The 14,700-nt window shown below is 39.3% G+C and overlaps 1 protein-coding gene across 2 annotated transcripts in view; it reads left to right on the top strand.

Moving 5' to 3' along the window:
• The window catches only part of plekhm3 (pleckstrin homology domain containing, family M, member 3), a 61,209-nt gene extending 48,816 nt beyond the window's left edge, over positions 1-12,393 (top strand). For both annotated transcript variants that reach the window (XM_047370580.1, XM_047370579.1), the window contains exons 7-8: positions 4,589-4,746; positions 7,537-12,393. In XM_047370580.1, the coding sequence (XP_047226536.1) occupies positions 4,589-4,746; positions 7,537-7,699 (321 nt within the window). In that variant the 3' untranslated portion in view covers positions 7,700-12,393. The remainder of the gene's footprint in view (positions 1-4,588; positions 4,747-7,536) is intronic.
• The last annotated feature ends 2,307 nt before the right edge of the window (positions 12,394-14,700 follow it).

The following is a 14,700-nucleotide window of genomic DNA, read 5'->3' as shown; positions in this document are numbered from 1 at the left end:
CCTCTGTTTTTCTGCTACTTCCTCCATCTCTGTTGGACGTATGCAGGTCTTATTATGCTCATAAATCTGTCTGACTTACTAGCCCGACACTGAAGCTTTGGAAACATGTTGAGTTTTTGTGCTCTGTGCTCAGTCATCCACAGACGATACGCAACATACAACTCCTCCCCCCTCTACCAGTCCACCACCCCCTGCTCCTTTTAGGAACTCGCCAAGCGTTGCCGTTAAAAGACAGTCCCGAACATAAGATGGTCATCCTGTTAACTGTCGTCCTCTGTTCCTTCTGCTTCCTTTCCTCTTGTTTTTGTCCTTTATCTAAGCCAACAATAGCCTCTTAGTGTTTACTTGGTTCTCTATGTCTACTTTCATATATATATATATATATATATATATATATATATATATACCAAATGTTTGGACACATCTTCTCATTCAAAGAGTTTTCTTTGTTTTCATGACTATGAATATTGTAGCTTCACACTGAAGGCATCAAAACTATGAATTAACACATATGGAATTATATACTGAACACAAAAGTGTGAAACAACTGAAAATATGTCTTATATTCTAGGTTCTTCAAAGTAGCCACCTTTTGCTTTGATTACTGCTCCGCACACTCTTAGCATTCTGTTGATGAGCTTCAAGAGGTAGTCACCTGAAATGGTTTTCACTTCACAGGTGTGCCCTGTCAGGTTTAATAAGTGGGATTTCAAGCCTTATACTGGTCCTTCTCAAAATATTAGCATATTGTGATAAAGTTAATTATTTTCCATAATGTCATGATGAAAATTTAACATTCATATATTTTAGATACATTGCACACTAACTGAAATATTTCAGGTCTTTTATTGTCTTAATACGGATGATTTTGGCATACAGCTCATGAAAACCCAAAATTCCTATCTCACAAAATTAGCATATCATTAAAAGGGTCTCTAAACGAGCTATGAACCTAATCATCTGAATCAACGAGTTAACTCTAAACACCTGCAAAAGATTCCTGGGGCCTTTAAAACTCCCAGCCTGGTTCATCACTCAAAACCCCAATCATGGGTAAGACTGCCGACCTGACTGCTGTCCAGAAGGCCACTATTGACACCCTCAAGCAAGAGGGTAAGACACAGAAAGAAATTTCTGAACGAATAGGCTGTTCCCAGAGTGCTGTATCAAGGCACCTCAGTGGGAAGTCTAGCGGGAAGGAAAAAGTGTGGCAGAAAACGCTGCACAACGAGAAGAGGTGACCGGACCCTGAGGAAGATTGTGGAGAAGGGCCGATTCCAGACCTTGGGGGACCTGCGGAAGCAGTGGACTGAGTCTGGAGTAGAAACATCCAGAGCCACCGTGCACAGGCGTGTGCAGGAAATGGGCTACAGGTGCCGCATTCCCCAGACCTGGGCTACAGAGAAGCAGCACTGGACTGTTGCTCAGTGGTCCAAAGTACTTTTTTCGGATGAAAGCAAATTCTGCATGTCATTCAGAAATCAAGGTGCCAGAGTCTGGAGGAAGACTGGGGAGAAGGAAATGCCAAAATGCCAGAAGTCCAGTGTCAAGTACCCACAGTCAGTGATGGTCCGGGGTGCCGTGTCAGCTGCTGGTGTTGGTCCACTGTGTTTTATCAAGGGCAGGGTCAATGCAGCTAGCTATCAGGAGATTTTGGAGCACTTCATGCTTCCATCTGCTGAAAAGCTTTATGGAGATGAAGATTTCATTTTTCAGCACGACCTGGCACCTGCTCACAGTGCCAAAACCACTGGTAAATGGTTTACTGACCATGGTATCACTGTGCTCAATTGGCCTGCCAACTCTCCTGACCTGAACCCCATAGAGAATCTGTGGGATATTGTGAAGAGAACGTTGAGAGACTCAAGACCCAACACTCTGGATGAGCTAAAGGCCGCTATTGAAGCATCCTGGGCCTCCATAGGACCTCAGCAGTGCCACAGGCTGATTGCCTCCATGCCACGCCGCATTGAAGCAGTAATTTCTGCAAAAGGATTCCCGACCAAGTATTGAGTGCATAACTGTACATGATTATTTGAAGGTTGACGTTTTTTGTATTAAAAACACTTTTCTTTTATTGGTCGGATGAAATATGCTAATTTTGTGATATAGGAATTTTGGGTTTTCATGAGCTGTATGCCAAAATCATCCGTATTAAGACAATAAAAGACCTGAAATATTTCAGTTAGTGTGCAATGAATCTAAAATATATGAATGTTAAATTTTCATCATGACATTATGGAAAATAATTAACTTTATCACAATATGCTAATATTTTGAGAAGGACCTGTAAATGGGGTTGGGACCATCAGTTGTGTTGTGCAGGAGGTGGATACAGTACACAGCTGATAATCCTACTGAATAGACTGTTAGAATTTGTATTATGGCAAGAAAAAAGCAGCTAAGTAAAGAAAAACGAAATGAAGGTCAGTCAGTCCGAACAATTGGGAAAACTTTGAAAGTGTTCCCAAGTGGAGCTGCATAAACCATCAAGCGCTACAAAGAAACTGGCTCTCATGAGGACTGCCCCAGGAAAGGAAGACCAAGAGTCACCTCTGCTGCGGACGATAAGTTCATCCGAGTCACCAGCCTCAGAAATCGCAGGTTAACAGCAGCTCAGATTAGAGAACAGGTCATTGCCACACAGAGTTCTAGCAGCAGACACATCTCTAGATGTTAAGAGGAGACTGTGTGACTCAGGCCTTCATGGTAAAATAGCTGCTAGGAAACCACTGCTGAGGACAGGCAACAAGCAGAAGAGACTTGTTTGGGCTAAAGAACACGAGGAATGGACATTAGACCAGTGGAAATCTGTGCTTTGGTCTGATGAGTCCAAGTTTGAGATCTTTGGTTCCAACCACCGTGTCTTTGTGCGGAGCAGAAGAGGTGAACGGATGGACTCTACATGCCTGGTTCCCACCGTGAAGCATGGAGGAGGAGGTGTGATGGTGTGGGGGTGCTTTGCTGGTGACACTGTTGGGGATTTATTCAAAATTGAAGGCATACTGAACCAGCATGGCTACCACAGCATCTTGCAGCGGCATGCTATTCCATCCGGTTTGCATTTAGTTGGACCATCATTTATTTTTCAACAGGACAATGACCCCAAACCCACCTCCAGGCTGTGTAAGGGCTATTTGACCAAGAAGGAGAGTGATGGGGTGCTGCGCCAGATGACCTGGCCTCCACAGTCACAGGACCTGAACCCAATCGAGATGGTTTGGGGTGAGCTGGACCACAGAGTGAAGGCAAAAGGGCCAACAAGTGCTAAACATCTCTGGGAACTCCTTCAAGACTGTTGGAAAACCATTTCAGGTGACTACCTCTTGAAGCTCATCAACAGAATGCCAAGAGTGTGTGGAGCAGGAATCAAAGCAAAAGGTGAAGAACCTAGAATATAAGACATATTTTCAGTTGTTTCACACTTTTCTGTTCAGTATATAATTCCACACGTGTTAATTCATAGTTTTGATGCCTTCAGTGTGAAGCTACAATATTCATAGTCATGAAAATAAAGAAAAATCTTTGAATGAGAAGGTGTGTTCAAACTTTTGGTCTGTACTGTATATATATATATATATATTTATTTTTTATTTTTTTTTATGTGCTACTTGAGGAGTTCTGGATAATGCATATTTACAGACAAAAAAAGTTTTTAATTTTAAATGCAAACTTTGTACAATTTTGGTCTAATTACTGCTTTGAGTGGGTTGTTCTTTCACCAAATGGCATGTTTTAGAGTCTGTATACTCCAGTTAACTGTTATTCAATTACTAAATTAGTTGGGGGTTAATTCAAAAATTGATTAATCCAATGAATTGCTTCAGTCCTAGTTTATTTAACCATTTTCAATTTAAATATATATGTATTAAACATATTCTAGCTGCTTTTATTTTTAAACTTTAAATGTCATGCACTGCCTTGGTCTCCTGACAAATGCTGCTGACGTACAGGTCCATGAAAAAGTTCACTTTTCAGATTTCTTCTGATTCGGTTTTATGTTTTTGTTACACCCTTATTTAGCACTATTCTGTTGCTTTGCTGCCTTTGAGTACAACTCTTTTTATTTACTATTTGAAGTGTTTGCCCTGATGAAACATGCTGTAAGTTGGTAACTTACAGCATGTAACTTGGAGCGGATTTTCAGCACAAAACTGATTTAAAATCCAAAGCTGCTCTCTGGCTAGTCATACAGAGTATGAATTATAGACCCTGCAGGTCTTTTTAAGTCTGATCAGTGATACGGTTTGGTTCTGTACTCCAGACCTTTTCACCAGCTTCTTATCTCAATGTTTTGTCTGCCTCATTGTACAAGAACAGTCATAGATTTTTATAAAGAAACCACCATTACACTCCATTGTTCTCTCTGCTGTTGTTCTTCAAAGGATTTTCTCAAACCAAGCTTGTTGACTTGAAGCCCAGAGCTGTTGTCATGAAGATATAGATATATGATATAGATGATATAGAGTTGATGTATGAGTAGGAGGACAGGGACAGGGGAACTTCTGACATTTCATCAGTTGTACATATCCACCTTACCTTCGTCTTAACTTCTCTCAATTTTTGCTCCGTCTTCCTCCTCCTCAAGGTGATTGATGGGAAACTGGCTCCCTTCCTGTCCAAGGTGATCAAGTTTGCCAGCTCCCACGTGTTCAGCTGCAGCTTGTGTCGAGAAAAGGGCTTCATCTGTGAGCTCTGCCAAAACAGACAGGTCATCTACCCCTTTCAGGAGAACGTCACCCGAAGGTAGACATCCTCACACAAGCTCTAGAAACCGTAACTCACCGAGAAAGTTGGTTGTAGACCTGATTAACATTTTCTTCAATCTGATAAAACTTGATTCAGATGCAAGACGTTATGCCTGCAGTTTGATAGATCCCAGATAAACAGTTTCATTTAGCATTCACCATTACTGTCAGCTAAAAACAGGGACCTCAGATCTGATTATTTATCATCATGAAGCTAGGATTCCACTATTGTATATTTAAAAAAAATCTAAAACAAGACATTTTCTATGGTCGTTTAGTTTAATGGCCTGATGATTTGCAGCTTCGAAGTAAGTAGATAATATGGATGTGTCACTTTAAGCTTTCGCCCCTGCTTTTTGTTTGTAACACCAGCTGAGTCAGAGGGAGAGGGGATTTTCCTCGACACAGTCCAGAGCCTCATCTTCATCACCGAGAGTCAGAGAGACAGACAGCAAAGAGATAAGAGCTAAACAGAAGCGATTCCTGAAAGACGCTGAGTCGTAGCGTGGAATTCACACATTCACAGGCACACGCAGCTGTTGAGCTGAGTGTTAAAGTGTGAACTGATAACAGCTGGATCTGTTGTCCTGCAGACAGTAGAGAACTGAGCAACAACTAGATGCAATTACTCTAACTTAATCCATTTACTTCAGTCATATTTAAATAGGAAGCAATATTTGTAGTTCATTGGTAGTTTTGACTACCTCTGACAAAACTACAAATCTACATCAGATAATAATGTTACCATCGTGTTCAGTCAGCTATTTTTTAAACTCCTGAACCTTCTGTTGAGAAGTGCACCACACTGTAGCTGCTCCACCTCGTCCCTATAGGTGGACCCCCTAGAGATGAGCACCACCACAGTGGTGTCATCTGCAAACTTAACAATGGTGTTGTTGTGGTGAGCAGGGCTACAGTCGTAGGTGTAGAGGATGTTGAGATGGGGACTCAAAACACAACACCATGGAGATCTGCTGCTGAGGCTGAGGGCCAAAGATGTTTGTTGACCCAGTCTGACCCTCTGGCTGTGACCTGACAGGAAGCTGTGGATCCACAAGTCTGATTATGCAAATAAGCCTGGAGTTAAAAGGGAACGCTTACAGACCTAACGAAGCAATTGCCCTAGCTGATTGACAGGAAACATGACACCAGCCAACAGAGCTGTAAGTTGAATCGATAGAATAAAAAAAGGCTTCAAACAGGTAAGCTTATAATGTGGTGAAAGATGTTTGTTGTTCCCAGTCAGCTGTGCTTAAAGCTTTGTCGTAACCTGATCAGTTTGGGTCTCGATCGCGCCTTGCAAAAGTACTCATACATCTTGAACATTTGCCTCAATTTATTCCATTTTAATCTCAAGGAAAAATTATACATCATCCATCGTCTGAAAAAAAGAGGGTGCAACTGAGAAGGCATGGCCGTTCATCTAAACTGACTAGCCAAGCAAGGAGAGCCTTAACTAGAGATAGCCAAAGGGCCCATGGTGACTCTGGAGGAGCTGCAGAGATTTACAGCTTAGGCGGGAGAAGCTGTCAATTGAAACTTTTAGTCGTGTACTTCACAAATCTGGCTTATACGGAAGAGTGGCAACTAAAAAGTAGCTGCTAAAAGAAAGCCATTAATAGTCCTACTTTAGGGGACACAAACATGTAAAAGAAGGAGTTAAACATTTTTTGCCAACATGCAAGACACATCACCCCGAACATCCCATTTTCATTGTGAAGCGTGGTGGTGGCAGCACCATGCTGTGAGGAGGCTTTTCTTCAGGTGGGATAGTGAAGGTGATTAGGGTTGATGGGAAGATGAATGGAGCTTAATACACGGTGATTCTGGCTGAAAACCTGTTAGAAACTGCAAAAGACTTGGGAGTGGAGCTGAGGATCACCTCCAAGCAGGACGACCCCAAACATACAATGGATCAAAACATGATCATGTATAAGAATGGTTCAGTCCAACTCAAAACCCTAAATCCAATTGAGAATCTATGGCAAGACTTGGAAATTGATGTTTACAGACACTCCCTATCCAATCTGACGAAGCATTGAAAAAGTTTCAATTTCAAGAGGTAAAAAGTTGACAGTCATACCCCCAAAAAGACTTGCAGCTGTAGCTGCAGCTAAAGGTGGTTCTACAAAGCACTTATTCAGTGGGACTGAAAAGAAATGCAAAGGCACAATTTTCAGGCTTTAGTTTCTTAGTTATAAAATCATTGCACCACTTCGTGTTGGCCTATCATATAAAATCTCAATAAACAGTATAAATGTTTGTGGTTGTGTGGCAGCACTGGTGGTGTCGGGGTTTATGCATGCGATCTATGTACGGAGGCCTTCGTCCTCGACACAGGCTGTCGCAGGATCGAATCCCGGCCTCTACAATGTTTTTCACACACCCTTCTCCCATTCTTTCCACTGCTTACTGTCAAAAACTAGTTCCACAAAAAAAACATTTAAAATACCACATACTTTAAAAAAGTTGAAGTATGCCCAATTTCCAACACACCGTACAGGCATGTTGCAAACCTCGGTGTATCTCCATGCGGAGCGGCTTGTGGCATGATCAATCATGGACCTCCACTTACACAGAGTCTGTCAGTGACTGACCAATCAGGTGCTTAGCCATGCCTCAAAAAGTTCAGTAAGGCTAGAGAAAGTGTAACAAAGTACTGTTATTGCAAGGGTTTGTATTTGGTTGTTGAACGTCATATTAGTAGTACCAAGACGTTACGATGAAGGAAGTTGGCTGGTGTTGATGTGATGTTTGAGTATTAACTTCAGTATTTGCTGACTGACAGGTGTGACGGCTGCGGTGCCGTTTTTCACGCGGAGTGTCGACAGAAAGCTCAGCCGTGTCCCCGCTGTGTCCGCAGAGAACTCCACCACAAAAGGCCATCGTCCTTCTGGTCACCCGACGATGACAGCCCTGGATGCTTTCATCTACCTTACCAAGACACCTGAGGTCCTCCATGTGCACACTGGCCAGGAGCAAACGGGCCGTCATATGGCCACCACCAGGACAAAGTGCCTGTGTTAGTTATTTATATATCTGCAGGTTGAAAGCCGCTGCAGCTTTGACCACAGGACAGATGCAGCTGCAGAACCCACACCTGAGCTGAGCCTCCTTTGTCATACTGTAAGGAAGGAGAAAAGAACCAACTGCAGCATAAGGCTGTATAGGCCCAAGTACTCGTTACTGTTTAGTCACGTCTTATCCTTTAATGAATCCTCTCCCACTGTCACTTACCTCCTACTCCAGGTTAAACACATCAAATCACAGCTAATAACACCAGGAAGTCAAACTGCACAACCTTGGCTTGCTTGTTGTAACCTCTTAGATTAAATTATTTCTCAGCAAACAAGAAGTTGGAACAAAGCACACTGCAAAAGCTTTGTGAACCTTTTTCCATACTAAATTGCAAAACAACAGAGAAAAATGGGTTAATCTATTGAATAAAAACATATCTTAAATATATCTGCTCTTATAAGCCTTCCACGAACATTCTTGCACACTGTAGCGCAGAGAATAAGCAATTTGAAATCAAATACTGGGTGAGTTATGTTGTGTGTTTGTCTTGAAGCAATACTCGGGTACTCTTAGTAATAATGAAGGTTGGCATAGGCCGCCCGGAAATCTGAAATATGGAAACTGATTGGATCATTCTCCAGGTGTGGAAAAGTCGAGGTTTTTTACCTTGATTTCTAGTTAAATTAAATTTAGATTTGATTTGCCACATCACAACCTGGGTGTTTTTTCAAATTTTACATTTATTTTAATTTAAAATGTTTTTTTTTTTTTTATTACTAACAGAAGCCCACAGATAAACGTCAACTCGTTTACAAATGTAAAATTTGTCTTTATGGCCTCTAGACTCTGATCAAAGTTTAAAACTGGTGCTGTGGTTCTTTAATTAGGTCGGGTTCAGGAACCACGTCAATCATGTAGGAAAATATAGTCCAGCTTTAACAAGTCTAAGTCCTGTACATTTTGTAATGGAGCTAATTTAAGCTGGTCAAGATGCCAAAAATTTGTGAAGTAGCCTTCAGCCCAATGCTAAATAAGAAAACATATGTGCATTGTCCACAGATGTCCACAGTGTTCTAAAAAATGCAGATAAAAATGTAGAATATGTCCCTTTTGACAAGAATGGACGTTTAAAATTGGAACATTTTTACGAAACTTGTTTTTACGGAAATTATTTAGAATAAGATCACAGTCTATATTTTATCTTCACAGATGTTAGAGGGTACTTTGATTATTAGTTTGTTTCGACGTAACATTTTACCCTATCCAGATGTACACTGATCAGACTGTTTTGGCTGATTTCCAACCTCTGGTTGTCGTGAAACTTTGACCTGCCATTCAAAATATTCCTTCAATCAATATGCCATTGATTAGCGTGGTTAGCTCAACTAGCTTTACAATAAAATGTATGTATGTATAACGTAGTAAATGTAGATGCTTACATTAACTCTGGGAATGCCAAAAGGCTGAAGATATTTTTAATTTCATGTTTTATAACAGATAGAAAAACATTGTGATAAGATATTCAACCTTCCTGTTATCTGCTAAAAGTCTTGCTCTCTGTCACAGTCTGAATACGTAGCAGATGTGTATCAATGTTGTAGAAAGTACAGTTTGCTTTTCAATAGCTTCCTGCATCTCTGTGCTTTCTCTGACTTTGTTTTTAAACACTCATTGACACTGAAAATAGCTGATTGTGAGTCTTCTATCCACATTATCAGCTTCCACCCCTGAGAGTAGGTGCAACCTGCTAACTATGGTGGGCCCAGTCATTAGAAAAAAGGGAAAATCTGATTTTTAGCTGCTTCTACTCAGCTTGTCAACAGGCAAACTGATCTGAATATTGTCCAATTCCATTCCCCAGCCAATTTGTTGGTGTATGTCTACACTTGTTGATAAATCAAAGGACAATAAAAAAGCAACCAATGCACACCATAGCCCTCTCCAAAGTAAATCTAAAAAGGTTCCAAAGCACACTTACTGCCAAAAGATATCAGGACATCGCCTGGAAAACAAAATTTGAAGAATCCTCAAACCATTAAAGGTGAATTGACAGATTTCCTAGGCAAAAGTCTAGATATTTAAATTTTAAAATCTAAGGGTTATTAAAACAGGAATTTTTGGAGCATAGAAGTCAAAATGAGAAAGTGATGTTGGGGAAGTCTACCATAATGTTCAACTTTTGTGTTTTTTATAAATTTCAATATACTACTCTTAAAGGTCATAATCACGCACATTCGAGTCTTTACTTCAATTTTCAGGTGACAATAATTTGAAGCCACTTTATTTGGATGTTTAATGGTAAAAAACAATATTAATAAATAATAAAAATGATAGCCATGATTGCAAAACATAAATCATTCCTTTTGTTTCAACCAACCTTTCTTGAAACTAACTGATTTATCATGTAACTTTGTAATGAAACATGTTTCTTACTCAATTTCCTCATGTAAATGTAGAAGTGCAATCAGACTTTAATCTAAAATTTACTGACTGGCCAAAAATGACCAAACTGGAAGATAAAAGGGACAATAATGGATACTCCTCTCATTGCTTCCTTCACCTCCCCTGTGATTCTGCTTCCTGTTGTGCTTTACTCATGTATAATCTATCAGATATGATAGCAGCTTTAGCTTTTAGTATCGCTATGCAACCTAGACGGCCTTCTATACCCCCCACCTCCCCTCGCTGTTATGTGTACACAAACACAGCAACGCTGTCTTGTTTTCACCCAGATTTTGGTGAAATCTTGAATAGTTTTTGTCCAGATTTACTTTTCTCGTCACTTTTTTTTTGTTAATCAAATCCTTGATGATAAAATAAACAAAGGTAATTTTAAATGCTAAATACAACACACCTCCATTCAGAAGGCTGGAAAAAGTCCTAAAAATCCACAAGAACCTGGAGAGAGAGGTTCATGGACTGATGCTGCTTTGGAGCTGAAATCGGATAATTTATTGAACAAATAGAAAGTTAGCTGCTGGCTCCACTGTTTTTGTTTTTTTCCCATAAACTGAAACTTTACTATTGATCCTGTTATTGAAATTTGTCAGCTTGAAGCTCACAACGTGAAAACCACATGGTGGGTTCTTTGGGTTGCTGTGTATTTTGTTACTTCATTCCTTTGACGTTTTTTCTTATTTCTTATCCAACTTGCTTTGTTCCGACTAAGTCTCTATTTGTGTACGCTTCAACAACCAATGTTAAGTTATTTTCTGCAATCCGCTGGAAGGAAATGTGGTTACATGACTAATTTAAAAAAAAACATCTACCAGCAGGAATTTGCTTAGTTATTTTGGTTTGATCAGGGGTCATAATCAGTCTTATTTTATTAGTCAGTTGGCCTGAATGGGAATCGGGGGCCAAAAAAACTAGGAATAGTGGGTAACGCAAGGTTTTATGAAAGTTAAACATAGTTAAAGTAAACATCAGATTTAAGGATTTATTGACGATTTATTACTGCAATCCATGACAAGAATTACCTACGAAGATCAATGAACTGCTACCACATGGGTTTGGGACATTGGTACGATATGGTGTGTTTCCAGGTACAAAATATCAAAGCAACGCTGCAAAATGGCACAAATATTTGTTTTTCCTCAAGGTTGATGCAATTGTTTTGCTTTATGTTTTTCCCATTTGAAGCAGCGTTAGTTGATGTTGAAAAAAAAAGTGTTTCATTGATCCTTGCTGAATGTTCATGCTGCAAAAAGGAAAATGTTTTTGACTGCATTGTTTTTTTAAAGTGTTTTATTTATTCGTGCTGGGGAGCCTGGCAGGTTTTAAGGAGATTTTGTGTGTGTTTGAAATAATTGAATGTTAATCCGAGGACCTCAAAGCGCTTATTTTATTTAAACTTATTTAAAGTGATTATTCCTTTTTCAAATTTTACATTTAGAGGGAATAATTTGACTCCATATTTCAGTTACAACCAAGATAGACAGGCTTTTTTTAAATGACCAGGATACATTTTTTCCAGGTTATAAATTTTAGTGGAACCTCACATGGACAGAGTTTTTTGTAGCACTTTATAGAAAACTACTGTATATTTCCCAGTATTGGAGAACATGAGTTCCAGTACTTGCAGATAATCCTGAAATACCTGCTGGGCTCCACACTTTGCCTCTCCGCAACTAAAGATGCATCAGATCACTTTACAAGTTCTTTCAATTATTTGTTTTTGTTTATAATTTTTTTTACAAATTTGTTGAACTTTTGTTGTTGTTGCACTATTTACTTTGAGGGTTCTTGAACATGTCATGTTGTGTTTGTTTAATGTTCTGTTCAATTGTATTGAGTTTTATTTCAGTTATAATTCTGAAATGAACCTGAGATCCTGGTCATATCATGGCTAATAATAAGCATTGGTTTTGTTTTCAGTTTGCAGCTGCAGAGGCTCTTGATGTTTCAGGCACGTTGTTACTTACAAATACATTATAAACTGTTTAAGGAGAGGAAATGGGATGAAGCTCTGTGCACTTTTAAAATGATTTTGCTGTCACTGTTTTGGTTTTGTTTGATTCTTTCAGCCTAACTCTTATGCAAGCCCATGGAGTTGTCTACTCGTCCTCATGTCTGGTTGTTGGAATTGACCCACTGATGCCAATAAAAACAAACTTATTAATAGTAATTGATGTTGAAATGCTGATTGGTCAGTTTAGCATCTGCGGTTTCAGTACACGTCTTTGTTGGTTCGTTTTAAACGACTGAGAAGATGAAAATAAGTGAGCTAACAGTACAACCAGGCAAATATTCTGACTGTATTCATGTACGCCACAGATATTTAAGGATTTTCCCCAAAAATATTCCTGAATGTCCCATTTTATATACTAATAATTGTTTAGATCCCAAGGTTCTGTGTAGAGAGAATATCTTTGATTTTCATCTTGCTTGGGAGAGTTTCGTACATCCTTGGAGAACACCTGCATGACGATGTACATCTTAAAATGTCACAGAAGGAAAAGAACCACCAAACGAAACAATGGATTTGTTACTTCTCTTTCTCAGACTTTGTTTTTCTAATTGAAAACCTACATCCACTCAGGTATTGGCAGACTTTTTACTTGACAACCCTCTCAAGGCTGTGGTTCAGCCTGGTGCACCAGCAACAAGGATAACCGTTATCCCTGTTGCTGGTGCGTCTTTACCTACCTGACTTTGTTCCTTCCACTCAACTTTCTATAAATATGCTTGGATACAGCACTCTGTAAACAATCAGTTTCTTTAGCAATTACCATTTATGGCTTACCCTCCTTGTGGAAAGGGTCAATGATCTGTCAGCAGTCTTCCCCATGATGATGTGGGATACTGACCCAGACTAAGAGACAATTTAGAGGCTCAGGAAACCTTTGCAGGTGTTTGACTTAATTAACCTATTATGGTCTGACACCAAGAGTTCCAGTTCTTGTACAACACTGAATTTTCATTTTCTGTAGGCTATAATCATCAAAATTGCAAGAAATAAAAGCTGAAAATATTTCACTCAATTCGTAATGAATCTATATAATACATGACTTTAAATTTCTAAAGTGAGCAAGAAAAATATTGACCCTTTTCAAGATATTTCAATTTTCTGAGATGTACCTGTATACAAGGCAGTTTATTCTCATCTTGTCCAGTTTGCTTCTCCCCTTATGAAATCTGTTTCCTGAAAACCTAAAGCAGACGGGGAAGCCTCTCTCAGGTAGTCTTGAATACAAAAGAAGCTTGGTGCAGCTAAAATGATCATGTTTTACCAGTTACGTTGACATCAACAGCATTATGATGTATCATACAAATAATGTTTACATTAAACCACAAAGAATAAGTACATAATGCATATTAATTCAGCCTTTTGTGTTTTGTTTGGACAGTCGAGTCAGCGGCTCGCTTTCGGGTTGTGGTCCTGAAACACGTAATGCCACTTGTGGCCACTAGGTGCTGGCTCCTAATTAACGTCTTTATATCAGTTCAGTCAATACTTATACATTAGGCCTGAACGATCAGTGCTTATTGACTATTCAGCTTCAAATCTAAATAATATGTATATTCATAATGGCTGTTTTGATGTCTGCCAATATTTAGCATCATTGCCCAAATCTTCAGATGAAAAGAAATGCCCATGTCCATTGTCCTGCTGTCCACAATCTTAGGCACCCTTAATATAGATGTGTAAAAATCCTTAAAATAAATTCCTCTTTTATAGCTTTTCCATCATCTTACAATGAAAAAAAATTGCCTTTATTTTGTGTTCATTTGTTCAGTGGGAAAACAATTCAGGGTTAAGAAATAATTGTAATAAACTCAGCTGCACCTCTGAAACACCCTGCAAAAGATTAAAAGCAACTGAGCCTTGTTTAATGAACACTTTGCTTTTTTCATCTGATCAGTGTGTGGGAATTTTTAATTGTTAACCCAGAATATTTTAGTTTATCTGGAGTAAATATAATATGACAGTGGCGAGTTTCCCCCCAGCAGTTGTTCTGTAGTGGATAAGACAAGAGAACATGTCATTCAAGCAAGGCAGATGTGAGTCAGAATAACACCTCCAAGATAATAGCTACTCATATATATATTCAGGGCACAGGGCAATCCTAAAAAAGTTTAAAACAACTGTAACCGTTACATGCCAGGCTGGACGAGGACCCAAGTTCATCTTTTCACTTCACACAGAGCAGGAAGGCAAGGGAGGAAAAAAAATCATAAAATAAATACATGGCAGGGTGTCTTACACAGACAAAACAGAAAAAGAACTGATAGCAAGGAGGACTCTATTTCATATAGAACCATTTTAACAACTACCCTTGTGACTTAGAATAGGAGCCAATAGGTGGGGATTTGTGTAAAGTAACAGATGGAGAAGGATGCCACAGAGGCCATCTCTCATATACATAGAAATAGTTACCCAGAATAATACATCAGTTTAGGAAAAACTGTCAAATGCTGCCTGAAAAAGTTT

Source organism: Girardinichthys multiradiatus, chromosome 7, assembly GCF_021462225.1.
Source record: "Girardinichthys multiradiatus isolate DD_20200921_A chromosome 7, DD_fGirMul_XY1, whole genome shotgun sequence".
Taxonomy (NCBI): domain Eukaryota; kingdom Metazoa; phylum Chordata; class Actinopteri; order Cyprinodontiformes; family Goodeidae; genus Girardinichthys; species Girardinichthys multiradiatus.
This window is presented reverse-complemented; position numbering and strand designations above follow the sequence as displayed.